Raw genomic sequence first — 27438 nt, 5'->3', positions numbered from 1 at the left:
ATTTGTCTTTCTTTTTTAAATTACTTGTAATGTCTTTGCCCATTCTCCCTCCACACACTTGGATCATTCCCGTTTTTCTTATTGATTTATAGGAGCTCTTTGTGTATTAAGGATATTCTTGGCTTACTTTGTGTGTAACTGGCTTAATGATGATACTGAAGTTGTAACAGAGGGTTACAAACATGACATGCTTTCCACACACACCCCACCCCCACCCCCAATGCACAGTCGTGCTTTTAAACTCCAATCCTTAATAACCCTGGGCAGATCTCAAAGCTTTCCGGTAACTTTCAGCTATTAAAATGCCTAATCCAGTGCTAAATTTTTTAAACATAGGTCTGATTTGAAGCTCTCTTTTCCCATCACTGCCTTCCCCATCACTGCCTGACTCAGCTTCTGACTCCACTGATTTGCCCTGTATAGAAATATGTCATGCTGTCTCATTCTCTTCTCTCCTCCTTCTGGGTTGATTTCTCCCCTGTATGTTGGGGAGCAGAAGAAGAAATGGGGATAGAGACAGCTGTCACTACCCTGATGCTGCTGTGGCCTCCACAATTCCTGGTGTTAGAAAACTCTGGGGCCATCACCAGTGAGCAGCAGGGAGGGACTGGGACTAAATGTTCCTCTGCCTCCATCCATGCCCTCCCCTTTCTCCCACGTGTGGCAGGTGTCTAATTGGGACACAGGTGTAATTACTGGGCAAGGATCACAAGCTTGACCTCTTCAGATCACCCTAGCTTCCTCACTACTCCATCCCCCCTTCGACAGCCTCATGCCCCTTTGGACTGGAAAACCATGGCTTAGATTAAGCTCAAGCGCCTCCCTCAGTGTCCACTTGACTGAATACAGGAAATTGGTCAAATGGTGGCAATGCAGGCTGCCCCTGCCAGACCCCACCCCTTTTGCATTTCTCATTCATTCTCCACTCACTCCCAATAGATGCAGGGCAGATCAACAAGTGTGTGTTCAATCAAGGGATGGAATGCCTGTTTCCCTATGATTCATAGCTTCTCCCCTCCAAACCATGAGCCCACTTGGGCTTGGGAGTTGGGGACATGCCGTGCCCTACCCTGCCCCAGTCACTGCTGGCCAATCCTCCTTAGATCCTCCTTAGAAACTGGCTTATATGGGCTGGGGAGGCAGTGGGGCAGGTCAGGGATATGGGTGACGAAGATAGTTGGCCCCCTCTCAATAGGTCCCAGAGAGGATGTCTGACTCCAATCTCAGACTCAGGAGGCAGCTCTCTTTAGAACAGCAAAATATGTCCTATTCATTCTTACATCCGACAAACATTTTACAGAGCACCTAGTAGACATGTGGCCCTGTGCATGGCACTGGAGAGTCACTGGTGAACAAAAGTCCTGGGGAAATTTACATTTCCGATCCAGTATGATTTTGTGTGTCTTTCTAAAATGTTTCTACAGGTCTGTGATTTGTCTTTTAACTTTAATAAATAAAGGATTCTGTTACATAGATGGTGTTCAAGAAATATCTGCTGAATGGATGGATGGACGGATAGATGGTTGGGTGGATGATGGGTGGGTGGGTGGATAGATGGATGGATGGATGGATGGATAGATGAGTGAGTGGGTGGGTGGATGGATGGATAGATGGGTGAGTGAGTGGATGGATAGATGGGTGGGTGGATGGATGGATGGATGGATGGATGGATGGATGGATGGATGGATAGGTGGGTGGGCAGATGGGTAGGTGGATGGATAAGTGGGTGGGTGGGTGGGTGGATGGGTGGATGGATGGATGGATGGATGGATGGATGGATGGATGGATGAACAATGGGCCTTTAGAAACACTGAGTTTAACCATCCATTTGACAGATGGAGAAACTGAAGCCCAGAGACAGGGAGACACTTGCCTTAGGACCCACAGAACTGGACAAGAGTCCACATCTGGGGCTCTCTCCCTTGTACTAGGATTTGAGTGTTGAAGAAGGCCCACGGGGAGAGACCAGACCCAGAATAGGGTCCCTGAAGATGCTCACTTTGTGCTAGGTGTGATTATTGGGCAAGGAGCATGGAGCATTGGGCTGGAGGCCCAAACTGCATTCCCAACTCTCTGCCACCCCTTGGAAGCTCCAGGTACCCAGGGTGCTGGCTGAGAAGAACTGGGGCTTTCCCAGGAACACTGGCAGGGGCACACTGACCAAGGACCTGTCTCAGTCAGCCCTGACTTTTAGACCTGGCCCCCTTTCCTGATGCTCACTGGCAGTGGGGCCCCAAGTCTTCTCAGCACTGGAAGCTGGTTATATTTCTAAGCTTTCTTTTTTCTGAGACAGAGTCTCACTCTGTCGTCCAGGGTGGAGTGCAGTGGCACGATCTCGGCTCACTGCAACCTCTGCTGCCCAGGTTCAAGCGATTCTCCTGCCTCAGCCTCCTGAGTAGCTGGGATTACAGGTGCCCACCACCACACCCGATGCAGGTGTTTTGTGTTTTTAGTAGAGATGGGGTTTCACCGTCTTGGTCAGGCTAGTCTTGAACTCCTGACCTCATGATCCACCCGCCTCGGCCTCCCAAAGTGCTGGGATTACAGGTGTGAACCACCGTGCCCAGACTATTTCTAAGCTTTCTTAGGGCTTAATTATATAAGGTGAGGAGGGTATTTATTTTGGACCTATTCTGGGGCCTAAACTCTCCCCAGTACTTAAAATAATAATAACTATCTGTTACTAAGACTGCCTGGCTTTGAGTTTGCCACTCATCAGCTATGTGATCTGGGCAACTTACTTACCTTCTCTGTGCCTTAGCTTCCTTGTCTGCAAGACCAGATAATACTAACCATCTCGCAGGGTTGTTGAGGCAGTCTGGCCCGTGAAAGAAGAGATCCACAACTGCTAGTAGCTCCCGCATTGCTGTGCACCCCATGTCAGCCAAACCCTGTTTTGGCATGCCACACACAAAACGGGCTTACTACACTGTCACAACAACATGTAAGCATAGTCATTATCCCAATTTACAGATGGGAAAACTAATGCTCAGAGAAGCTAGTGTGGGAATGAACCCAGGCTCCAGAGTCCCACAAAATTACATCACCTTCCTTACAGCCATTAGCACTGTGGAATTCTGGGGCTCAAAGGGTCCTTAGGGAGTATCCAAGCTCTCAGAGGCTGCCTGTAGAAGTAGGCAAAGGAAACCAAAAAGACAGCTCGAGATGCTCACCCTCAACCCCATCCTGGCCTCAGCCAAAGCAGCTCAACTCATTCATTTTAGGAATCGATCTCTCATTTCACATTTCATTTTGGAAAAAAGAAGGCTCCCTTGGCTAAGAAAAAGTTCAAAAGTTCTTTATCAAGACCAATCCTCTGTTTCTCCAATAGGAAAACTGAGGCAGGGGGCAACGAGGTGCTCTGCCAAAGGTCATACAATGAGTCTGAGTCCAAGGTGGGACAGGAGCAAAGGTCCTAATTCCTAGCCCTGAGCTCTGTTGATTGCAGGACTTCAACACAAAAAAGTGAAGAAGGTCATTTGTAGAACGAACTTCAAAACCTGGTACTTTCTCACTCGGGCTCATCTTAGGAATCATGAGCTTTCAGCTCCCCTTAGAAGGTTTCCTCCCACCCGTCCTGGAATCCTGGAGCTCACATCCTCCCCAGAGGAGGCCTCCTGGGTTTGTAACGGTGGGCATTGCCCCCAATCCCTGTGACACTGAGCATCCTGATTGGCTGGAGGTGTCCTGCCAGAGTCCTAACCACAGCAAACGTCCTAGTCAGCCAAAGCTGAAGCTTCCACAGCCTCCCAAAGAGCCACGAGAGGCCACTCTGCTACCATGAGGAGCCCTGAGGAATCATAAACCCCCCACAAGACGGAGAGGGAATTAGCAACCAGCATTTATTGTCCCCAGTATTGCTTGGCATGTCATACACAGGCCTCAGGGCACTTTACAACAACCAAAGTAGGCTCAGAGAGGATGCGAGAGGCAACAGACCTACCGGAGGTCACAACAGACCAGCCCACTACGGGACAAAGCCAGCACCTGAAAGAACCAGAACCTATCTGAGTTTACTTTGCAGCCCTGAGGAGACATTCGGCAAGTATTCATTGAGCACCTACTGTGTGTCAGGCGCTGTTATTACAGAAGCAGCAGCCAAGCACAGTGCCTGTCAGCAACTTGTTCAAGGTCACACATACAGCAAACCTGTCCCTCATACATGAAAAGAAAAGAAACTCTTTCCCAATAGTTTTTCAAATGAGTGGCAACTGCATGTACTTGACAACTTCATGGCAGCTTTACCTATAGGGCAATTGCAGGACAATTTCTTATACAAGGTCACATACTTGACAACATTGTGACACCTTCACACACAAGACAGTTTTGTAACAACTCCATAGACAGATTGGTTGGTAACAGTTTCATGCTCAGGACAGCTTTGTGACAGTTCTGTGTTCATGGCTAACAGGGCACTAGCTCTGGGCCGATGGGTCTGGGGAAGCCAGCTGGAGGGTAGACTCTCTGCCCCGGTCCCGAACTCAGCTGGCTGCTCTACTCCCAGCACAGCTTGCTGAATGATGAGGAATCCAAAAACAACCCTTCTTTCTTCAATATGATTTTTCTGAAGGTCACTAGTGGTTGCTCTGGGCTGCTCAGCACCCCCAGGGCTCCCACCAGAAACACAAATGTAACTTCTCTTTAATGAGTACCTAATGGAGGGCAGAATAGATGTGGGCCAGGGCGGGTCCATGAGGATGGGGAAGCAGAGATTTGGTTGATGTGGGGTGGGAAGCGGGGGATGCCAGGCACCAGCAGCCTGTTCTCACTGTGTCAACCCCTGATTTGGGCCCCAGCCGAGCCCTGCAGGACCAGCATGGGGCAGGGGCTCGGGCCTTCTCTATGCTTTAACCTGGGGGCAGGCAAATCCCTTAGACAGGGGTCTCATGTGTCAGCACACACCTGCCCCTGTCCCCCAAACACACACATGTCAGGCACACATGAACCCAGCCCCTCCTTTTTCTGCCATGCTGGGCCTGGCAGGGACAGTCCCCAACTCAGGCTGCTTGGGGAAATGCCCCTCTTATGAGTGGCGAAAGGAGTCAGGTTGCCCGTTTGATATTTTATTTTATTTATTTTATCTTACCTTTTTTGAGACAGTATCTCACTGTGTCACCCAGGCTGGAGTGCAGTGGTGCAATCTTGGCTCATTCAAACTCTGCCTCCTGTATTCAAGCGATTCTCATGCCTCAGCCTCCTGAGTAGCTGGGATTACAGGTGTGCACCACCACACCCAGCTAATTTTTGTATTTTTAGTAGAGACGGGGTTTTGCCGTGTTGGCCAGGCTGGTCTCGAACTCCGGGCCTCCTATGATCTACCTGCCTCAGCCTCCCAAAGTGCTGGGATTACAGGCATGAGCCACTGTGCCTGGCCAGGTTGCCCCTTTTGAGTATCACTCCCATTGTCCCCCTCCACGTTCATCATCAGACCAACAGGGTAAGGCAGTGTGACACAGTAGAATGAGTCTGGGGTTTCATCAGCTGTGGGTTTAAATCTAACGCCACCACTTATAATTGTTGGTCTTTGAGCCTTCACTTCCTGAACCATAAAATGAGGAATGATAACAGCATCTCCCTCCTCGCTTCTTAAAGTGAGTTCTCGGGCCAGCACCTCTGGCCCCATTCCAGAACTTTAGCATCAAAATCTACATTTTAACCCAAGATCCCTGAGTTAAATCCCTTTGTGTGCATGTTACAGTTTGAGAAGCCCTGGCTGATCTCACAGGACAGTTTTTGAAGATCTCTGAGTTCATGCACGTACAACCCTGGGCACACCACAAGCGTTAAAACAACCGCATGTGTCGAGAGGCGACAGCACCTCTTGTTTTTAATAAGCAGCCTCAGGTGATTCTGATGGGGGTTGAAATCTGAGATCACTACTGGCCATGAAATCAACAAATGTGAGTTTGAACCCCGGTTTTACCACCACCCTCTCCACCCCTGCAACCAGCCCATATAGGTCAGTGTCTAAAAAGGATTCTGGCCAGAATGTCCAGCAGAGGCTGCAACTTAGCAGGTAATTTTTCTGCATCCTCCCCAAGCCCCAGTCGAGAGGCGAGACTCGCTCCTGGAGAATTTGAGAGATGGAGTGGGCATTTCATCCCTTGATTGAACACACACCTATTGATCTGCTCACTCTCTACTGGGGGTAAGGGGAGGATGGATGAGGAATGCGGAGGAGGCAGGGTCAGTCCTGGGGCAGCCTGCACTGCCACCATTTGGCCAATTTCCTGTCTCAGATGAGGTCAAGTGGACACTGAAGAAGGTCTCAGCACAGCACTGAGAACTTAGCAAGGCCTCAGTAGGTAAGGGACTCTGCATGAAGGACTGAGGAGGCGCACAGGGATATGTTGAGTAGCCAGGCTGCAGTGTGGCAACCTGAGGATAACCCTCAGGTTCAGAGTCACACTGCCTGGGTTTGGATATCTGCTCCACTTATTAAGTGACCTCGGGCAAGCAGCACCATTGCCCTGAACCTCAGTTTCCTCCTCTCTGAAATGGGTGTGACAATAGCACCTAAATGAGTTTTGCAGCCCCTCTATGTGGAATGGTAAGCAGCTATAAAAGAAAGAATTGGTTAAGTGAGAAGGCAGGTGCTGCATAGTTGGTCCAGTGTGCCATGGCTCATCCCTGCCTTCCTAGAACTCATCTTTCACTGGTGGGAAAGAGACAACAGCACTTGCCAAATTTAGAACCTATCAGGTGGGAATAAATGGCATGAAGAACATAGCGACGTGGGAGAGAAATGGAGTGTGGGTGTGGTGCTGCTGCAGGCAGGAGGTCTGGGGGGATCACAGGGAAGGGGTGTTCTATGAAACGGCCATATACGTAAAGCGACTCCAAATGCAGAAGGAGCTGAGAAACCAAAGAATGAGGCAGACAATTCCAATTTGTTGGTAAAGCGTTATTAGTTGGGGAGCTTATGAACAGAGCAAGATCTTGGGCAGCCTCAAGATAGGTAGATCTCCAAGCTGTAACTCCCCACACCCAGGGCTTATATATCTTTGGGAGAAAGGTCTGTTTGCTCTGAGAGGAGTGCACAGGTGACTGACACTGTGCTATGGGTGTCGTAGCCTATGATTCCTGCAGCAGCATCAAGGTTTGTTTTGGAGGAACAGTGAAACCCGCAGCAAATAAGTGTTTCTACATAGAGAGTAATGCTTCAGCTAGACATCTTGGAGGCATTACTGGACTCAGGGTTAGTCAGGAGTCAACGTGGCAGATTAGCATCTAAGAAGGAATCACTCTTGTCTCCACAAGGAGACATCTGAGGGAGGGAGCCTTGTGGGTGAATGTGGGAAGGGCATTCCAGACAAAAGGAAGAGCAAGTGCAAAGGTCCTGTGGTGGCAGTGGTCTTGGCAGATGGGGAACATGGAGGATGAGGCCAGCATGGCCAGAGAAGGTGAGTGGTGGGGAAAGAGGGCAGGAGCAGGGAAGGGGGTGGGGGTAGGGAAGGTGGAGAGAAGTATTCCCGGACATATTTCAGAAGTAGAACTGACTGGATTCCTGATGGGCCAATAGTAGGATATGAGAGAGAGAGAAGAGACAAGGATGCCACTGAAGTCTTTGGCCCTGAGTGGAGTAGCCATTGACTAAAATGGACAGGAGAAGCAGGTTTGGAGGGCAAAGGATGAAAAGTTTCCATTTTGGATGTGTGCTTATTCTTACTGTATTTTGAGGCTCTTATCCATTAGCCCCTTAGGTGTCCTGTATTGGCACCTTAGCAGGGATTTGCCATCTGCTCCTTGCTCAAGCCCTGCCCTTTCTACCAAATGAATACAATATCATCTTGTACTCACCTCTCTTAGAAACATTTCCTCCATCTACACAAACTAGTCCTGCCCCTGGCCTCAGCTTCTGTCCCCACATCTACCTCCCTAGAAAACCACCCCTGATGTCTGCAGTCTCTGGACTCTCCCTCCCACCCCGCCTGGGTCCTTCACTTGGCTCTGAGCCCTGCTGGGTGGAGGTCATCGGCTTTCTCCACGTTTGTATGGGTCTGGTCCTCCCAAATAGGCTGTGAGCCCCCTGAGAGCAGTTTTTGAGAACCTTTATTGAGCTACCGTTCATGCATTCATTTAAGAAATAATGAATGGGCATAATGGGTATAATCACAAATGGGTAGTCAGTGGGCACCTACAATGTGCAGGGCCGTGGGGATTTAAAAGTGAGCAAGCCAAGCTGGGCCCAGCTCTCAAGGAGCATCTCTCATGAATCAAGTAGTAACGGAGTGCTCATTCATCTGCCGTGAGCTGTCCTAAGCACTTTGCGCAGATGAGTTCATGGCATCCCCACAACTGCCTGGAAGGTGGTTGCTACTATCGTCCCCATTTTACAGAAGAGAAGACCAAGGCTCAGAATGGTAAAGCCACTTGCCCAATATCACCCAGCTAGGAAGTGGTGGTTTGTCAGGCCCCAAAGCCAAGGCAACCTCAACATTCTGCTGAATGTTCTGCCCTGCTGGTCCCCCCACCTCCTGACTGCTGAGAAGGGTCCAGTAGGCTAGCGACCTCTAGCCCTGATCCCAGGGAGTCTCTAAGCTGGGAGTCATCTCCAGGGCCCACCCCCTTGCTAGGGATGGTGCAATCTACCCCCAGGCAGAAATGTGCTGGGGGATCTTCTGAGCAAGCCTCCAGCGGTGGCGACTGCCTCCCATATGTGGAGGCCTGAGTGGGCAGGCAGGTGCCCAGATGTTGTTTATTTCCCTTGCTCATCAGTGACATGCGTCCTGCACTGCCAGGCGGGCATCGGAGGATGCGCTGCCCAGCACTGTCTGTGTGGGGCCCTCCTGCATGGTTCTGGGTCCTTCCCAAGGACAGAGCAGGGACCTCAGCAGGGGCAGTGGTGTCTTTCTCTCCTTCCCCATCCTTCTTGGCCCCGGCGAGTCCTCCAAGACAGCTGTATTAAATTCTTAGTTCACCATGACACAATGTTCTCATGCAAGACACACTTCCCCGGGCACACCCCAATTATGAAGAAACTCTACCCCCAAAAATGTTGGCATCAAAACCAAAAGCTCTGCACTGATTGTCAAAGCAGTTCCAGGATCACAAATGCCAACACAGGCAGGGCAGGTGGTGATAATAATGGTAGTAACAGTGATGTCATGGAGACCTGCTTGACTGTCAGCCCTGCCCAGGCCCCCACAGCACACCTGTGAGGTCAGCCAGGAGGATTCTTGTTTTACAGATGAGAAAACTGAAGCACAGTGAGGTTAAGGCACTGGTTCAAGGTCACATGGCAAGGGTAAGGGGCAGAGCTGAAATTTCAATCCAACCAGTCTGGCTCTTAACCCTGTTCCACACTAGTAGTTCTCAAAGTGTGGGCCCAGGACCAGCAAAGGTCAGCATCACCTGGTAACCTGTTAGCAATGCGGATTCTCAGGCCCTGCCCAGACCTAATGAATCAGCAACTCTAGGGTAAGGCCCAGCAGCCTGTGTTTTTAACAGGCCCTCTGGGTGAATCTGATGCATGCTCAAGTTTGAGAACCCCTGCTCTACATTGTTTTCTATTGTGAGTGAGTGAAGTGGGTGTTAAGATGTAGCTCAAGGATGATAACATAGGGCAGCTGACCTTTGCCCTCAGTATCTGGAATACAATAGGGAGGGGTAGGGTCTGCAGTAACCTGGGGAGCATATGCCTTATTTATGTAACTCTAACCACTCACTGCCCTGCGACAGCAGACCCAGTGTTGGCAGATGTTCTGACTTTTTCTAGAGAGGTTCAAATTCCAGCTTTTTAATGTGAAATCTCTTGATTTTTTAAATGCTAGAAATCTATCCAAATTAGTCTTGTTTTTAAAAAAAAAAAAAATGTATGGGGCTAGGGTTTCTGGCTTGGGTATTAAGGAAATTTCAATGACAGATTCACTGGGCTGCTGAGGAGACGAGCTTGCCTAGGAGAACATGACATTTTCAGGGTCCCAGATGTCACACTGCACTTTTTGACCCCCTCAGGGAAGTTCTGCAGAGTGAAGGCAGATGGAAGGCATGATATGGCAGAGATGATCCTAAATTCACTCAAAACCCTGAAATGGAAAAAAAAATACAGCGATCACTTGCACATGTTGAGCCGTTGACTCCTGTTGAAACAAGGTGCTTGGGGCAGTTCTCAGGATGTGGGTGGCCCTGAGCTTAGGGACCCTTATTTGAAGGGCACAGGTTATTCCCTGTTCCCAAAAGGAAGAATAAACCTGCCCTTCACCTAGGACCAAAGCTGCTGGCTAATATCTCTGCCCTGAGCACTTCACCATCCAGAGGGCAAAAGACCATGTCCCTGGACCCTGATGGCCTCCTTCCAACCTCACCAACATCTCTGGCTTCTGTTTGCTCACCTGGGAAAGAAGAGAAGTGTCCAGATGTTGGTTGACAGTCCCACTGTGTGTCATGATGGTGAGGGAACAGGGAGGGAACCTAGGTTTACAGAGGAGCACCTGCTATGTGCCAGCGCTTGCTGGTTTGCACATCCCTCATAACAAATCACGTGGAGGTAGGAATTGCTGCCACAGTTTTTCAGATGGGGAAACTGAGGCCCACAGAGAGGAGGGAACTCGTTCAATGAGTGATGGGGCCAGGATATCAACCTGGGAACCTGCATCATTACACATCTTTAGATTTTTAAGTCCCTTGAGGGCAGAAAACGCATCATTCTCAATATAATAATGGTAGCTTCAGTTTATCAGATGCCTGCTGCAGGTGGTCTGAGCTAACAGTTTTTCAAGTACCATCTCCTTTAATCACATCAGCCCTGCAAGATAAGCATTATTATCCCCATTTACAGCTGGAAAAACTGAGGCTTGTAGAGGTAAAGTACCTTGTCCAAGGTCACACAACTCCCCCAAAGCTCATAACCATTGAGTCCTAGCACTGGACCTTACCCAGAATATGGGCTCATTAATCTTTGAATGAATGGGTCAATGAATGAATGAATGGATCACTCAACCCTGGGTTAATGCATGCATTCAGAGTTGTCATAAGCCTTTATTACTTTGCAAACCGTCAAATCTGGTGTGCTTGATTCCACTCTCATTCTCCATAAAATGGACATCCAAGTCTGGACTCATCCCTCGGGTGCTTGGGGAAACATGGAGTGACTCAGATTTCATTCTAAGCCTCTCCAGCTGCTGGAGCAACACGGGGCCATGCTTTTGTGGCCCACTGGTGTTTTGACTGAGGGAGGATGGTCTTGATTATGGGAGACAGTTGTTAATGGAAATTACATGAGGTGCCTGCCATCCACTGTGATGTCCCAAGAAAACTTGGGGAGGTTGCAATTAGAGCTTAAATGCTTTTAAAATGTGCATCTCAGCTGGGAGAGGACAGAGACAGAGGCCAAGATGTGTAGAAGGACCCAGGGGTTTCAAAGCATGCTCCCTGGAACCTCAGTGTCCCCTGGAGCGCCAGGGTGATCAGGTTGGGTAGGTGGTGCTCCAGGTTCCTCATCCACGTCAAAGCAGCGCTGCTCCACCATGATCTGTTCGCTGTCTAGTGAGCTACATCCATTTTTATTGTAATTTGACAGAAGAAAACTAGCTCAAGTGAAAAAGTCACTTTATTTGGAGCTATGGGACAAGCCAAGCTTTGGGAAGGACTGGGAGGCAGTCAGAAATTCTTTCTGTCTTAAGGAGCCCATGAGGTTCTGATTGCCGCTTCTCTCTCTGCATCTGATTTATTTTTCTCTCTCTACTTCTGTATTAATCGGGAATCATCTGGTTGCAAGTGACAGAAAACCTAACTCAATGTGACTTGAGAAAAGAAGAGAATTTACTGATCCCCAGGGTGGATCCACATGCACAGATGACTCTTTTTGGTCTTTGTCTGTGTCTCTTGGCTCTGTTTCTGCTGTGTGGCCTCCATTCTCCAGAGGCTCTTCCCTCATGTGGCACCCACCAGCTCTGATCTATATCCTCCTAGATCCAAAGAGAGGAAAGGAAAGCACACACATCTCCACACACATCCATTGACCTCAGCAAAAACCCCAAGACTAGCTCTTGTGGGGATGCGAGCCTATGTCTGAACCTACAACCACTGTAGTCAAGGGGACCTGATGCTCTGATTGGCCAAGCCCAGGTTAAGTGCATCTGGGTGGATATGGCAGCACACGAACCTCAATGCCAGAGAGTGCAGAGGAGCGGGGCCTCTGTTAGCTAGTGCCCACCAAGTCTTCTCACACATGTGCATCGGAACAGGCTACCCTCCCACCTGCAGATAGCCTTAGGTCAAGGCCAGCCCAGACCATTGTCCATCAGCTCAAAGAGAGATGGTCTAATTGGCCCATCCTAGAAGAGACAGCCATTGGCTAGGGTCAGACTCATGCCCTACAAACAGGATTACTGGGGCCAGTTCTCAGGGAAAGGAAACTGTGAACAGGGAAGACACTTCCAAAATTCTGTTACATTTATTTTGGACTTGTTAAAGTGCACATTCCTGGCCCAAAGCAGACACTTTACAAGCCTCTCTGGAGATTGTTATGCACAGTCAAGTTTAAGAACCATCAAGTTTGGATCTTTCTAGAGCAGCACTGTACAGACTCTTGTCATCACTGATGATTCACAAAGTGAACATTCAAGTGCCTACACCCATGACTTTAGGGTAGGGGGTAGAGAGAGGCAATAGCACTGCTTTTTCTAATGAGTTACAGAGACATAATGAAACAACAGACAGGCTATCAGAAGTCAAAAAGCAACAGGTGCCATTACAACATAGAGGCACAAGAAGGCATCCTAGCCAACTGCCAGGGTCGAGGATGAGGCCAGAAACAGCCACTACCCTTCAAAGACCGGGGTGTTGAAGGATGCTAAGCACCATCCTGTGGGCCAACACTCTCCGAGGCCTGGGAGGGTCTTTGTTGGGTTCTTTGGCCTTCAGCATATACTGTAGCTTTTTGAGGTCAGGAGGTCGAGACCAGCCTGGCCAACATGGCGAAACCCCGTCTCTACTAAAAATACAAAAAAATTTAGCTGGGCTAGGTGGGGGTGCCTGTAATCCCAGCTGCTCGGGAGACTGAGGCATGAGAATCATTTGAACCTGGGAGATGGAGTCTGCAGTGAGCTGAGATCGCACCACTACACTCCAGTCTGGGCAACAGAGTGAGGCTCCATCTCAAAAACAAACAAACAAATAAAACAAACAGAAAACAAATAGTATTATAACTCTAACTGAGGACCGAGGCTTCTTTGCAGTTGGCTGCCTGACTTTGGGGAAAGCTCCACCCCTTCTGGCCTCAGTGTCCCCAGTGAAACTGTAGGAGTTGTGCTGAGTGACCTCTAAGCTCTTCTAAGAGTGGTAAGCGCTTTGCTTTGTCTCCATCTTGACCGCTTATCTCATCCTGCTTTGCCGTCACTTCTGTGGGCTTCAATTCCTCCCACCAGGCTGTTTGTCCTATAGGGGTAGAGGCCATTCGTGGCTCACCCCCATGGCCCCAGCCTCTGCCTGACACAGGAGGCCCTGGACAGATGCTCTAAGAGGGCAGCGTGGGGCAGAGTGATGTGGGTCCACCCCTGCTGATTCTGTGTGACCCTGGACATGTCGTTTCACCTCCTTGATTCTCGGTTTTTCTCAGCTGCAAAATGGGCAGCACCACCATGTCAGGGTGTGAGTCTCTGTCTACAGATTCGTTTTGCAGGAAATGCTACTTTGTTTTTCTATAATTTAAATTAATTTGTAATTGGAAGTCCTATTCTGCCAGGTGGTAGAGATCACCGCAAGTCAACTGAGGGTCCCCTTGCTCTTTGATAGTGGGGTCGCATCTCACGTCCAGTGGGCTTACACAGTGGTGAGGCACAGCGCAGAGCACCTTGGTCTCCACTGATATGACTCTCTGCTGCCTTGCGTGGCGGAAGACCTGAAATTATCAGTCAATGTGTGCGTCAGAAAGGCCCAGTGACCTAAACAAGATGGGCAATGCTTTCCTCCCTCCCCCAGGAAAGAATCTCGGCGTTGGGCAGTCCTGGGTTAATACAGCCGCGCCAAGCTGTCTTTCTATAAGATCCCTCTGCCTCCCGGATCTGCCATGGCTCCACTCTCAAGCCTGCAGTCCTGCAGGCGGAAGGGAAAATGGGAGGAGAACAGCGCCAGCGTTTCCTAAGGGGCTGCACAGGGCATGCCCGCTCACATCCCATTGGTCAGGGCATAAGCACATGACCACATATAGCCGCAAAGGGCCTGGGAAATGTAGTCTTAGAGGACATAAACTCTGCTTAATATCAGGGTTCCGGCCGGGCGCTGTGGCTCAGATCTGTAATCCTAGCACTTTGGGAGTCTGAGACAGGAGGATTGCTTGAGCCCAGGAGTTTTAGACCAGCCTGGGAAACATGGCGAAACGGTTTCTCCGCAAAAAAAATACACAAATTAGCTGGGCATGGTGGTGCATGCCTGTAGTCCCAGCTACTAGGGAGGCTGAGGAGGGAGGATTGCTTGAGCCCGGGAAATCTAGGCTGCAGTGAGCCAAGGTCGCACCACTGCACTTCAGCCTGGGGGACAGAGCAAGACCTTGCCTCAAAAAATAAAATAAAAATCAGGATTCCACTACTGAGGATGAGGGGAGAGTGGACGAGGGGGACGACTAACAAAGTGTGCAGAGGCACGAGTCTCCACTGCTCTTGGAACTCGGGTCCCGCATCTTCAGAATTTGTCACATTCCCCTGCTCAAGACCTCAGCTTGAGGATGGGACAGGGCTTGGGAGGGGAGCTAGTGGAGAAGGAGAAGAAAGAATGTAGGCCTCCTCCTGCCCCAGGACACGGTAGAGGCTAAATTATTTTGTTCTTTATGTATTTTTAGGGTGAACTATTTCAAACCTAAAGTCAAGAATTCAAAATAATATAATAAACATTTGTGTGCCACGATCCTGAATTCAGTGTTGGTTAGTCTCATGTCTTCTGCTCTGAATACATATTTACAAGTCACAAATGCTACAAAATATTGCTTTGCAGGTCCTTGAACTTTATATAAATGGCTCTTACTATATGATTCATCGTGCACCTTGCTTTCTTCCTCTCAGCCCCGTCTTTGAGCTGTGTCCACAATGATAACTGTAGCTACCTCAGTCATTTATCATGGCTGGGTTGTGTATGTGGTATCTGGCTGTGGTGTATGAATATACCACAATGTATTTATCTATTCCTTTGGCAGAGGGTTAGCTTTTTGCAGTTGTTTGCTATTAAATAATGCTGCAATAAATATCTTTGTCTCTTTCTGCACATATACAAGGGTTTCTCCAGGTCAGTGGTTCTGAGAGCGTGGTTCCTGGACCAGCAGCATCAGCATCACCTGGGAACCTGTTAGAAATACAAATTCTCAGACCCACTGAATCAGACGTACCAGGGGTGGAACCAGGGACCTGTACCCCAACAAGCTCTTTAGGAGCTGCTGTTGTGTGCCAGAGTTTGAGAACTGCTGCTCTAGGGTATACACCAGAAGCTAAATTGTTACATTTAGAAAAGAGACATCAGGCCAGTTGTGGTGGCTCACGCCTATAATCCCAACACTTTGGGACCCTGAGGCAGGAAGATCACTTGAGGCCAGAGTTCAAGACCAGCCTGGGAAACACAGAGAGAGCATCTGTCCAAAAAAAGTTTTTAAATTATCTGGGTGTGGTGGCACATGCCTGTAGTCCCAGCTACCTAGGAGGCTGAGGCAGGAGGATTGCTTGAGCCCAGGAGTTTGAGGCTACAGTGAGCTAGGATCATGCCACTGCATTGGAGCCTGGGTGACAGATCCAGATCCTGTCTTAAAAAAACAACAACAAAAAACAAACAAAAAACTTTTTAACACAAAAAGAAAAGGGACATCTCCAAATTTATTAGGTACCGCTAGATTTTTCCCCGAAGTTTACGCTCCTATCTAAGGTGAAAAGGTGAAGGTTTCCTCTCATTCTTGCCAGCTCTTGGTAGTATCAGAATCTGAATCTTTTGCTGAGTGAGAAGTCTGGACTCTGCTAAATTCTCAGTGGATGTTCTTATTTCTCTGGCTCTGGGAATCCCCCTTACAACATCACACTTGCTCTCTGCCCTCAGGTCCCTGCCAGAGGGACCAGCTCCAGAAGCACAAAAATCTTTATTCTGCTCTCCTGTTGCAGTTTCTTATCCCAGGGCGAGAAAATTGAGGGCAATGCCAACTTTGCATGGGAACAGGATCCCAGGGTACACATTAGTTACTGTGTACTTCCATATGACTAGTTACTGTGTACTTCCATATGACCCTGGATCAGTCAGTTTCCTGAGTTTTAAGCAACAGAAATAGGGTTATCGGCAGGATATGGGGCCTCATTGAATCTAAGGAACAGAAGGTGAGGATTGGGGAAGTAGCAGTACTCATCCAAGAACTGGAGCAGGGAGGAAGGAACAGAGGGACTGAGGGATGGAAGGGAGAGAGAAAAGCCTCAGCCAGGGCTGGGCAGAGAGCCTTCCCTGCCTCCACCATGAACACCATTTCTGTGTGACCCTCACTCTCGTGTCCCACTCCCAGGACTGGAGTCACCAGAATGTGTATCTGGCCGGGCTTTCGTTAGCTGTCACCTGCTGCCAACTTAAAGAAGGGCCAGAACTCTTTTGGTTTCTGTTCCAGGGGCAAGGTGCCAGGATGTGTTCCTCATCAGGACTTCGCACAATGGAGAATTCCTCTAAAAGGGAGATGGGGCACCAATAGGAAGAGGGGAGCATCTGGGAGCTGGAGAGCCAAGAATGTTTCCTGCCGGGTGGTCTTGGGGCTCAGGTGAATCAAGGCGTATAACCAGATTATTAACCGGTCTGACCCTAATGACATATAAACATGAAACCATTTACTGTTCCATCTGCTGCCTCTCAAAAGCTGCCCTATCCTTTCCTTTCACTTAGTGACACCTGGTCATTTTCTGACTCTCCCCCACCTCTTACTCCCAGTGGTCTCCCCTGCTGCCTCTTACTGCTGGGGCACCTTCCAGCAACCAGCCTTCTTGTGCCAGGCAGCAGGAATACCACCTAAGCCTGGCTGCTCCCAAGGTGCCCCTTACCACTGAGAACCCCTTCACACATGCCGGGAAGGATGTGCAGGCTCTTCTACCACACTCTCCCCCTCAGCTCTGCCCTTCTCTCTCCTGATCTCCTCTCTCTGTTCAAAGAGGAATGGGAAGGGGGCAGATTCGCAGGGCTATGGACATGAGTTTATGTCCAAGCAGGGCATGAGATGCTGGCGCCTTCTTGCAGGCACCCCCTGTCTTTGTGAGTTTCTCTGGCATCTCCTCACTTCATTGGGAGGGCTGGGAACAGAGGAAAAATCACAGCACCACAACTCACTTCCCTAGGCTGCCCACTTCTTTTTATTTTCTTCTTTTTTGGAAACATGGCTTCACTCTGTCTCTCAGACTAGAGTACAGTGGCACAAACACAGCTCACTGCAGCCTTTCCAGCTCAAGCGATCCTCCCACCTTAGCCTCCTAAGTAGCTGGGACTACAGGTGTGTGCCACCATACCCAGCTAATTTTTGTATTTTTTGTAGAGACAGGGTCTCGCCATATTGTCCAGGCTGGTCTCAAACTCCTGGACTCAAGCAATTCTCCCATCTTGGCCTCCCAAAATGCTGGGATTACAGGCATGAGCCACTGTGCCTGGCCAGGCTGACAATTCCTAACTCCCATGAGTCTCCCTGCAAGTGTTCAGCTTAATCAGCGTCCTGGGGTGATGGTCAGGGTAACAGAGCCTCCTTATGAGCCCAGAAAAGGCTCACTTAAGATTCTAGAGCATTTTCCACCTCTTTTTCCCCAGATTTGGCTCCTGGGTGCCAATTCTGGGGTAACAAAAAATTTTCTCCTTAAAAAAAATTTCTCCCATTGCTGTTCCTGATGATGGTGGGAGCCCTTGCTGATGATGACAGTGAGAAATGGAGTATTGTTGAGTATTGTTCAGGAACCCAGCAGGAGGGTGAGGGTCTCACACCACCCCACTCATGCATGTGCACACACACATACTCAAAAATTCACATTACTTTGGTAAAGATTAAGTTTGCTTGTGAGTAATGGAAAACTCTAAATAACAGTGATTTAAGCAAGATAGATGTTGATTTCTCTCTCATGTAACAGTCTACACAGGCAGGCTAGGGCTGGTACAGCAGTTCTGCCTTCCTCAGGGACCCAGGTGCTTTTTATCTGATTTTTCCACCGCCTCACAGGACATAGTTTCCACCTCATGATCTAAAATGGCTGCTTGTGCTCCAGCCATCATTCAAATTCCACCCAATAGAAAGGATAAGGGGATGACAAGGGGCACACCCCTGCCCTTTAAGGCAGCGTTCTTGAAGTGCCACATGCTGCTTTACCTTACATCTGATTGGCCAGATTTTGGCCACATGACCATATCTAGTTGTAAGGGAAGCTGGGAAATGTAGTCTTTTGTTTGGGTGGCCATGTGCCCAGTTACTGTCCCAATGAGACCATCTCAGCTGCTCACATATATGGTTTGACCATCTCTCTCTCCCTTTCCCCCTCCTTCTGCCCTGGTCTGGTGGGCAGTGGGCACTGGCCTGGGGGGCAACTGCACAGGCTGTATCATCTGCTCAGAGGAGAACGGCTGTTCCACCTGCCAGCAGAGGCTCTTCCTGTTCATCCGCCGGGAAGGCATCCGCCAGTACGGCAAGTGCCTGCACGACTGTCCCACTGGGTACTTCGGCGTCCGCGGCCAGGAGGTCAACAGGTGCAAAAGTACGTGGCTTCTCCCTTGTTCTATGCTAGTGCTGGGCTCCTAGACACCACGGGCCTAGATCCCACCCTCTCACCCCAGCACAGACAGAGGGCAAGTAGGTGCATGTCTAAGCCCAGACTCTGAGATACCTGCCTGCTTCCAGGCTGGCTTTGCAGCCTGAGGCAAGTCAGTCCGCTCTCAGCCTTAATTAGCACTAATAGAACAGGGAACTTTCACTTCTACCCTAGTTTGCGGTGTGGCCTTAGGCATGTAACTCACCTTCTCTGGTCTTAGCTCAAATAGGAAAAGGAGTCCTAATTCCAAGCTCTAATTTTTGCTGTAACTTTGGGCAAATTATCACTATATCTGAGGTGAAAAAGAAGCAGGGAGTCCTGACTCCAGCCCTGGTTTGCGGGTGACTTCAAGCAAGTCACTCGCTCTCTCTGAGCCTCCCCTCAAATGAGAATGGGAGTTCTCTTCACATGCAGCCCAGTTTGACCTTGGCCAAGTCTGGGCTTCAAAGGAGACACTGAGTCCTGACCCAAATGCTACCAAGCCTGGAGCTACCCAGAGGCCCTCCCACCTCAGGCAGACCCAGTGGGCCCCATCCTTGGCAGTCACCCTCACCCGGAGTGTCCCTGGCTCTATTACAGAATGTGGGGCCACTTGTGAGAGCTGCTTCAGCCAGGACTTCTGCATCCGGTGCAAGAGGCGGTTTTACTTGTACAAGGGGAAGTGTCTGCCTACCTGCCCGCCGGGCACTTTGGCCCACCAGAACACACGGGAGTGCCAGGGTGAGTGGGGACCTCCCCGCCCTGCCCCTGCCCCCCCTTCCCTGGAGCGAGGGCTTGGTGAGAGGTGTCAGGGGGCCTGGAAGAAATCACAGTAGAATGCCATATGGTGAGGGGAGGCCCAGCACCACCGCGTCAGGTACACTGGGTACCTACACATAGTAACTGTGATACACTAGAGCCAACATAACCACCGTTACTATGATTACTACTACAACCAACACTAGCATCGTTATTAATGCCAAGGGAATCAGCAGAGTGCAGAAGAGCACTGATTTTTGTTTGTTTGCTTGTTTGCTTGTTTTGTTTGAGATGGGGTCTCACTCTGTTGCCCAGCTGGAGTGCAGTGGCATGATCATAGCTCACTGCAGCCTCAAACTCCTAGGCTCAGAGAATCCTCCCACCTCAGCCTCCCAAGTAACTGGGACCACAGGCATGTACCACAACAGCTGTCTATGCGTTTATGTTTTTGTAAAGACAGGCTCTTGCTGTGTTGCCCAGGCTGCCCCTGGGCTCAAGCAGTCTTCCCACCTCAGCCTCCCAAAGCACTGAGAGTACAGGTATGAGCCACTACACCTGGCTGAGCACTGATTTTGGAATAGAACAGGCCTATTCCTATAGGGGTCCAATCCTAGCTCTAAACCTTACCCTTTAGTGATCTTAAGCAAACCACCTCAGCTCTGTGTCCTTCAGTTTCTCCAAACGTTTAAAAAAAAAAAAAAAAGACAATAGAACATAGAGCCTACCTCATGGGGAGGAATTGTTATGAGGATTAAGTGAATTAGTACAATTTAAAGTGCTCAGTACAGCAGCCAGCACACAGTAGATGCTCAGTACATGTCAATATCAGTGTTATTACTGCTCTGGTTATTTCCTGACAGCTCCTTGTCATACTCCTGCCTGTGAGCCCTCTTCCGTTCCTGCACTAGGCTGCTCCTTGGCATTCTCATCTAAACTGTGCATCTCTGCCCATGCATTCCCTCTGGGGTCACATTCATGGTCATTCCAGCTGCTGATGGCCCCTGACTCCGTGTCTCTAGCCTCCCTGAGCAGCAGACCCTCACCTCCACTGCCCTCTGGGTGCCTTCTTTCCACTCCCATTGCCACCATCCCCCGCCTAATGCTTCCTCTGGGTTTCCTCTGGATTTCAATAACCAGCTCCCTGATCCCTGGGTGGCCATGCACGAGATGCAGACATCACTGTTGACTCTTCTCTCTCCCTCACCCTATGTTCAATCCAATCTGTTCATTTATTCACTCCAAAAATATCTTCTAGAGCATCTGCTATGGCCAGGCACTTTCCTAGATGCTGGAGACATGTTAGAGAACAAAACAGACAAAGCCTCTGCACTCATGGACATGACATTTCAGTGGAGAGACAGAAGCGACACCTGAGAACAAATGCATAATATTTCGGGTGGTAGGAAGAACTTTGGGGTGAAAATGAAGCAGCACAAAGCTCCCAAACCCACACCATCCAGCTCATCCCTTTCTCCCCACCCCAGGCCCACCCATTGGTTTCTCTCCTCTGTGCCCCCCTCTTCCCGCTTTCTCGCCACCTCCTGCCTATCGCCAGGGTTCTGGCCACAGCTCCTGCCCGTCTCCCGCCTCGGCTCTCAGTCCCTCCAGCCCAGTCTCCACTCAACAGCAGAGGGAGTATTTCAAAATGACAGTCTGCTCAATTTCTTTTCCTCCCAGGACCCTTCAGTGGCTCCCACTGCCCTTGGGCGGAGCCCACCCAGGCCCTGGGCAATCTGTCCCATCTGCCAGACTTTCCACCCCCATCATTTTTTTCCTCCTCAGTTTGAGCTCATTCTCCGGCTTGCCCAGTTCCAGGCCAAATCATCCTGGGGACTCTGCTGGGGTTATGCCTTCACTTGGAGCACCTCCTGTCCCTCCCTGAGCCTGGCTAGGCTCCCCTTCCCTGCCATCCCATCCCCACTTCAAGACCCAGTCCAGGGGTTCCCTCCCCTACAACCCAACCCATGCTGCCTCTGGGCTCCCACAGTGCCTGCGCTTCTCTCATCACGGCAGCGTCCAGATGGTGAATTCCAGGAGGCCTGCAGACCCTGGTCTGTCTTGTCTGCTGCTGCTCCCTTAGCACCCAGAATAGCGCCTGGCACGCACTGGGTGCTCAGTCTTTACTTGTCAAATGTGTGCATCTAGCAACACTGCATCTTGAGCTTGCTGTGTCTGCTGTGTGAGCCTCTTGCTGCATTCCCTTAGCAAACCCCTGCTCTATGTCTCAGTGTCCAAATCTACAAAATAGGAGTATTCATAGCTACCCATATTCTGTGCCTACTTCTCACGGACTTTAAAATAATCAAAGTATATATATATATATGTGTGTGTGTGTGTGTGTGTGTGTGTGTGTATACATATATATGTATTTTATTACCCCCTATGAAGAACTTTTATGTCCATGGCCTCCTTTTTCCTCCTTCCAAAGTTGATCAAAGACACATGATCAAGTTTAAAACCTGTGTCCTGGTCCTGAGAGCTTCCCAGGCGACCTTCCAGCCTCCTCTCCTGTCCCCGCCTTCCTAAGACTTCGCTCCCAACTCAGGCTGCCCCATCTCCCAAACATGGTGGGCCGGGCTCCCAAGGCTTTGCACACCTGCCTGGAATGGGCTTCCTTCTTCTCACCTGATGAGCTCCCCTCTCTCCCTTTAACTCATACATTACCTCCTCCAGGAAGCCTTCCCTTTAAAGCTAGACAGTCGGCCACTCTGGCTTCAGGCCCATATTAGTCTGTGCATGCATTCGTTTAGCTCTCATTCCAGGCTCTTATAAATAACTCTGCTCCTAGCAGGTGGAAGTGGTGTCTTCAGTCTTCAGAGGACTGAACCCCTCAAACCCTGCCCTCGGATCTGAAGGACCCTCACTGCCAGCTGACCCTGTCTGTCTGTCTGTCTCTCCTTTCACCCCACAGGGGAGTGTGAACTGGGTCCCTGGGGCGGCTGGAGCCCCTGCACACACAACGGAAAGACCTGCGGCTCGGCTTGGGGCCTGGAGACCCGGGTACGAGAGGCTGGCCGGGCTGGGCATGAGGCGACAGCCACCTGCCAGGTGCTTTCTGAGTCAAGGAAATGTCCCATCCAGAGGCCTTGCCCAGGAGGTGAGCCCCAGGACAGGCACGCGAGGCTGTGGTGGGAAAGGCCCACAGGGACAGGGTGGACTCAGATCACTGCCCCACAAATAGTACCTATGAGACTGCCTGAAAGGCCACCGTTAGCCATACCATCATGTGGAGTACACATCACCTTCCCTGGTGTCCTTTCAAAGGAGAACCTTCCTTCCTGGGTTCAGTCCCACATACATTAGGAAAATTGAGCTGGCCAGGAGTTCCCAACCCTCTCAAACTGAACACCCCCCTTTTAATAAGAAGGATTTGGGAATACCGTCTTTACCATTCTTAATGAAGTTCATGGAGAATGTAGCCTAATTCCAAAGGTAATTTTTTTTTTTATCAGTATAGTGCCCTAACTGTAATATAGAGGAGAAAGAAAAGAAATTTCATGATGGAAGCGCTTGGCCCAACATACCAGCAGACACTTAGGGAAGCACAATCCCAGTGAGGACTGCGGCCATGGTCAGCACCCCAAGTGTGTGGCCACATCGCCATCAGAGACGCGATTTCCCAACAGTGACCAGCGATTAGTAAGGTCCAACCCAATTGATCTCTGATTGACACCACAATCGCAGTGCCCTAGAATCTTCAGTGAATGGAAATGTTCGAAACCACTTGGCATTCATGAGTCAAACAGAATTCAGCTCCCAACAAGCAGACTTTTCAGCTACATGAGGGTGGGGCACGATGTGAGAGAACTGGATGGAATGGGGGACAACTTGTCTTTGCGGGGGACTGTCCCATGCTGGATCCCGATTGCCGTCCACTGAATGCCACAGGAACCCCCTTCACTGTGGCATTCAAGACCACTACACGTATTTCCAAAATGTCTCTGGGGGGCTATTAAGGACCACTGATTTACATAGAAGAGAGGCCACAGGGTGTGCTTGGTAAGATGTGAATGGTGAGTAGTAATTACGCAGAATTGGCAGTGTTGACTGGGCACTGTGCCGAATTCTCTATAATAGTTAAGTCATGTAATCTTCACAGTGATGCTATGTGGTAGGTGTTATTAGCATCATCCCCATTTTACAGATGAGGGGACTGAGGCCCAGAAAGGTTGGGTCACTCACCTAAGGGTCACAAAGCCAGGGAGCTGTGGACCTAGAATTCAAACATAACTCATCATGCAAACAGGAATCTAAAGTCATGATGAAGGATGAGGGACCTGGAGCCAGGCCACCCGGGGCACCCAGGTGGGACACAGTGGAGCCAGGATTTGAACTCAGGGACACTCCTCTTTCAGAAGGACTTGTGCTATTTGGGTTGGGAGTGCAGCTAGCAGAGATGGGAGCCTTTGGGAGTCATGCTGGGCAGGTGAGGACAGAGTGAGGTTGAGATGGAACCAGAGAACCTAAGAGACCCCAGAGCCAGGGCAGCACTCACACAGGAGGCAGACAGTTCCCCTGCACTCACTACCACATGGCACTTCTCATGGCTCCAAGAGCTGGGGGTGAATGGCTGTTGGGGGGATCATGAGGGGAAAGCTTTTCCCCTGGATAATAATAATCACAACAACAGCAAACATTCATAAAGAACCTACCATGTGCTGGCTGTGCTCAGTGCTGTGAAACATGACTCTAATCCTCGCAACAACCCCACTGTAGCTCCCTGCATCATCCAGGTCTTGGCTGCAGCTGCTCCTCCTCAGAGAGGCTTCCCAGGAGTCATTTTCCATCATATCACATGGTAGCACTTGCACCCTTCTGAAATGAGCCTGCTCATTCTCGTATTTGCTTGTTCAGTGTCTGTTTTCCTTACTGGAGTGTGATCTCCAGTGAGGGCAAGGGCTTTATCTGCCGTGTTCACAGCTGTCTCTCTAGTGCCTCTAACAGAGTCTGGCACATAGTGGGTATCCAGTTAATATTTGTTGGATGAGTGGATCCAACAAATATTGGATCAATTTGTTGGATGAGTGGATGGATGGCTGAATGCACAGGTGGGTGAGTGGGTAGGTAGATGGGTCGATAGGAGGGTAGATGGGAGGGTAGGTGGGTGGGTGAGTAGGTAGATAGATGATTAGATGGGTGGGTAGGTAGGTAGGTGAACAGGTGGATGGATGGGTGATGGGTGGGTGCCTAGGTGGATGGATGGGTCATTGGGTATGGAGGTGGGTGAGTAGATGGGTGAATAGGTGGGTGAGTGGGTAGGTGGGTAAATAGGTGGAGGGATGGGTGGGTGACTGGATGGGTACATGAGCAGCTGTCAAGCAGGCCTAGGGAAGGGGTAGGGACACAAAGCCACTGGCCCCCACACCCCCACTTCAGAGCTGGCAGGGCCACTCAGGCAGCACCCACACCCCATCTCCAGATGCTGTCCTACCTGAGGCTTGCACAGTCAGCTCCACAGCTCAGAGTGGGAGTTGGCTTCAGTGCTCCCCAAGGGCTTAGAGTGGGCATGGGGAGCCCCAAAAGTGGGCAGCCTGGTCTTAGCTCCTTGACTCTGCTCTGCAGAGGAAGGAGCCAGGACTGGAGCCACAGCCCTGACTCTTGGGGAGACAGGCACACAGCTGACACCCAAGGAATACAACTGCCCTCCCCTTGCCGCTAGGCTTGGAGAGTCTTTAACAGCCTTGCTGCGCACCTTCAGAAAGTGACTCATGGAGCCTCAGGTTCATGGTGTTCAAATGGACACACAGCTCCTTGCAGGGAACTGAATGGGGCCCAAGCAATGTAGGAGAATGTCCTGGGTGTGGAGACACTTGGTAAAGCAGAAACTTAGGGCTGGCCTTGCTCCCAACCATGCTGTGGTCTTCTCACCTGTCAATAACAATGACGAGCAACTGCTCAGAAGAACTCCCCGGGCAGCGGGCACAGCCAGAATGGAGGTGGAAGGAATAAAATAAAGAAGAAAAAGAAAGGAAAGGTAGACTGGCACAGAAAAATGATAGAAGGGTGGGGAGAAAGAGAGGACAATTGGAGAAGACGGGACTGGGTGTGGCTCAGACCCTACCTGCCTCTCTTGGCTGTTGTGAACTTCATATACATAAAGCACTTGGGGCTGTAGCCTGCATACAGCGAGCACTTGCTAAATGCTCAAGTATTGTTGCCACAGTGTTATGCAGAAGCTGGTGCAGGGACACAGATGAAAGGTGCCCAGTGTCCAGCACAGAGCCTGCTCAGCTATGGAAGGAGTGTGCCGGGGAAAGCTATGGGGACTCCCATGAGGCCACCCTACGTGCTGACTGGGGGGCCCCAGGTGAACCTGCAGGCCTGGTCAAGCCAGATGTCCAGCACAAGAAGGCCCTGAGCAAGTTAGTGGCCCTCGCCACTCCCTCAAGAACTAGAGAGACAGGTTCAGTTTGGGGTAACTTAGCCCACGGTCCAAACTCTCAACATGAAGGACTGCAAGGTCAGTGCCCAAATGTTCTTCTGAGCCCCGTTGTTGGGGAGTGGGTGGGGCACCCTCGTCTTTCAGGACTGAGGAGGCTCCCAGGACCTAACTGGCCCTGCAGCCTTGGTCACCGGGCTCTGTGCTCTCATTGCAGAGAGGAGCCCCGGCCAGAAGAAGGGCAGGAAGGACCGGCGCCCACGCAAGGACAAGAAGCTGGACCACAGGCTGGACGTGAGGCCGCGCCAGCCCAGCCTACAGCCCTGACCGCCGGCTCTCCCGGCTCTCTGGTCCTAGTCCTCGGCTCCTGCACACCTCCTCCTGCTCCTTCTCCTCCTCTCCTCTTACTCTTTCTCCTCCATCTTCTCCATTTGTCCTCTCTTTCTTTCCACCCTTCTATTATTTTTCTGTCAGTCTACCTTCCCTTTCTTTTTCTTATTTCCTTTATTTCTTCCACCTCCATTCTCCTCTACTTTCTCCCTCCCTCCTTCCCTTCCTTCCTCTTCTTTCTCACTTATCTTTTATCTTTCTTTTTCTTTCTTCCTGTGTTTCTTCCTGTCCTTCACCGCATCCTTTTCTCTCTCTCCCTCCTCTTCTCTCCCTCTCACACACACTTTAAGAGGGACCATGAGCCTGTGCCCTCCCTGCAGCTCTCTCTATCTACAACTTAAAGAAAGAAAACATCTTTTCCCAGGCCTTTCCCTGACCCCATCTTTGCAGAGAAAGGGTTTCCAGAGGGCAAAGCTGGGGCACAGCACGGGTGAGTCCTGAAGGCCCTGCTTCTGCTCTGGGGGAGGCTCCAGGACCCTGAGCTGTGAGCACCTGGTTCTCTGGACAGTCCCCAGAGGCCATTTCCACAGCCCTCAGCCACCAGCCACCCCGAGGAGCTGGCTGGACAAGGCTCCAGGGCTTCCAGAGGCCTGGCCTGGACACCTCCCCTAGCTGGCCGTGGAGGGCCAAGACCTGGCCTCTGGCTGGGCAGCCAGCCCTGGGCCAGCCAGGTCATCCTCTGCAAGCTGCCTGCCACCCTCATCAGCACTCCCCCACAGGCCTCCCTCTCATGGGTCCCATGCCCCTTTTTCTAAGCTGGATCAGATGAGCTGTCACTGCTGGGGGATCCACCTGCCCAGCCCAGAAGAGGCCATTGAAACGGAAAGGAAAGCTGAGATTATCCAGCAGCTCTGTTCCCCACCTCAGCGCCTCCTGCCCATGTGGGGAAACAGGCCTGAGAAGGAAGGGGCTTGCCCAGGGTCACACAGGAAGCCTTCAGGCTCTGCTTCTACCTGACGGCTCTGCTCAGCACATTCACGGCTGAGAGGAGAATTTGGGGGTCACTTGAGGGGGGAAATGTAGGGAATTGTGGGTGGGGAGCAAGGGAAGATCTGTGCGCTCGCCCACACCCACCACCGGTGACTTGAGCGTCTGTGCTTTGCTGTGACGCCCCTCACCCTAGGCAGGAATGAAGCTGGGAGGAGTCTCCAGGTCAGACCCAGCTTGGAAGCAAGTCTGTCCTCACTGCCTGTCCTTCTGCCATCA

At 50.5% G+C, this 27438-nt stretch overlaps 1 protein-coding gene across 1 annotated transcript in view; it reads left to right on the top strand.

Moving 5' to 3' along the window:
* Positions 1–26540, top strand: part of RSPO4 (R-spondin 4) — a 41772-nt gene extending 15232 nt beyond the window's left edge. Inside the window, exons 2-5 of the mRNA XM_032143008.2 lie at positions 18483–18671; positions 19305–19445; positions 22375–22560; positions 26060–26540. Coding sequence (XP_031998899.1) covers positions 18483–18671; positions 19305–19445; positions 22375–22560; positions 26060–26169 — 626 coding nt within the window. The 3' untranslated portion in view covers positions 26170–26540. The remainder of the gene's footprint in view (positions 1–18482; positions 18672–19304; positions 19446–22374; positions 22561–26059) is intronic.
* The last annotated feature ends 898 nt before the right edge of the window (positions 26541–27438 follow it).

Source organism: Hylobates moloch, unplaced genomic scaffold, assembly GCF_009828535.3.
Source record: "Hylobates moloch isolate HMO894 unplaced genomic scaffold, HMol_V3 SCAFFOLD_21, whole genome shotgun sequence".
NCBI lineage: Eukaryota > Metazoa > Chordata > Mammalia > Primates > Hylobatidae > Hylobates > Hylobates moloch.
This window is presented reverse-complemented; position numbering and strand designations above follow the sequence as displayed.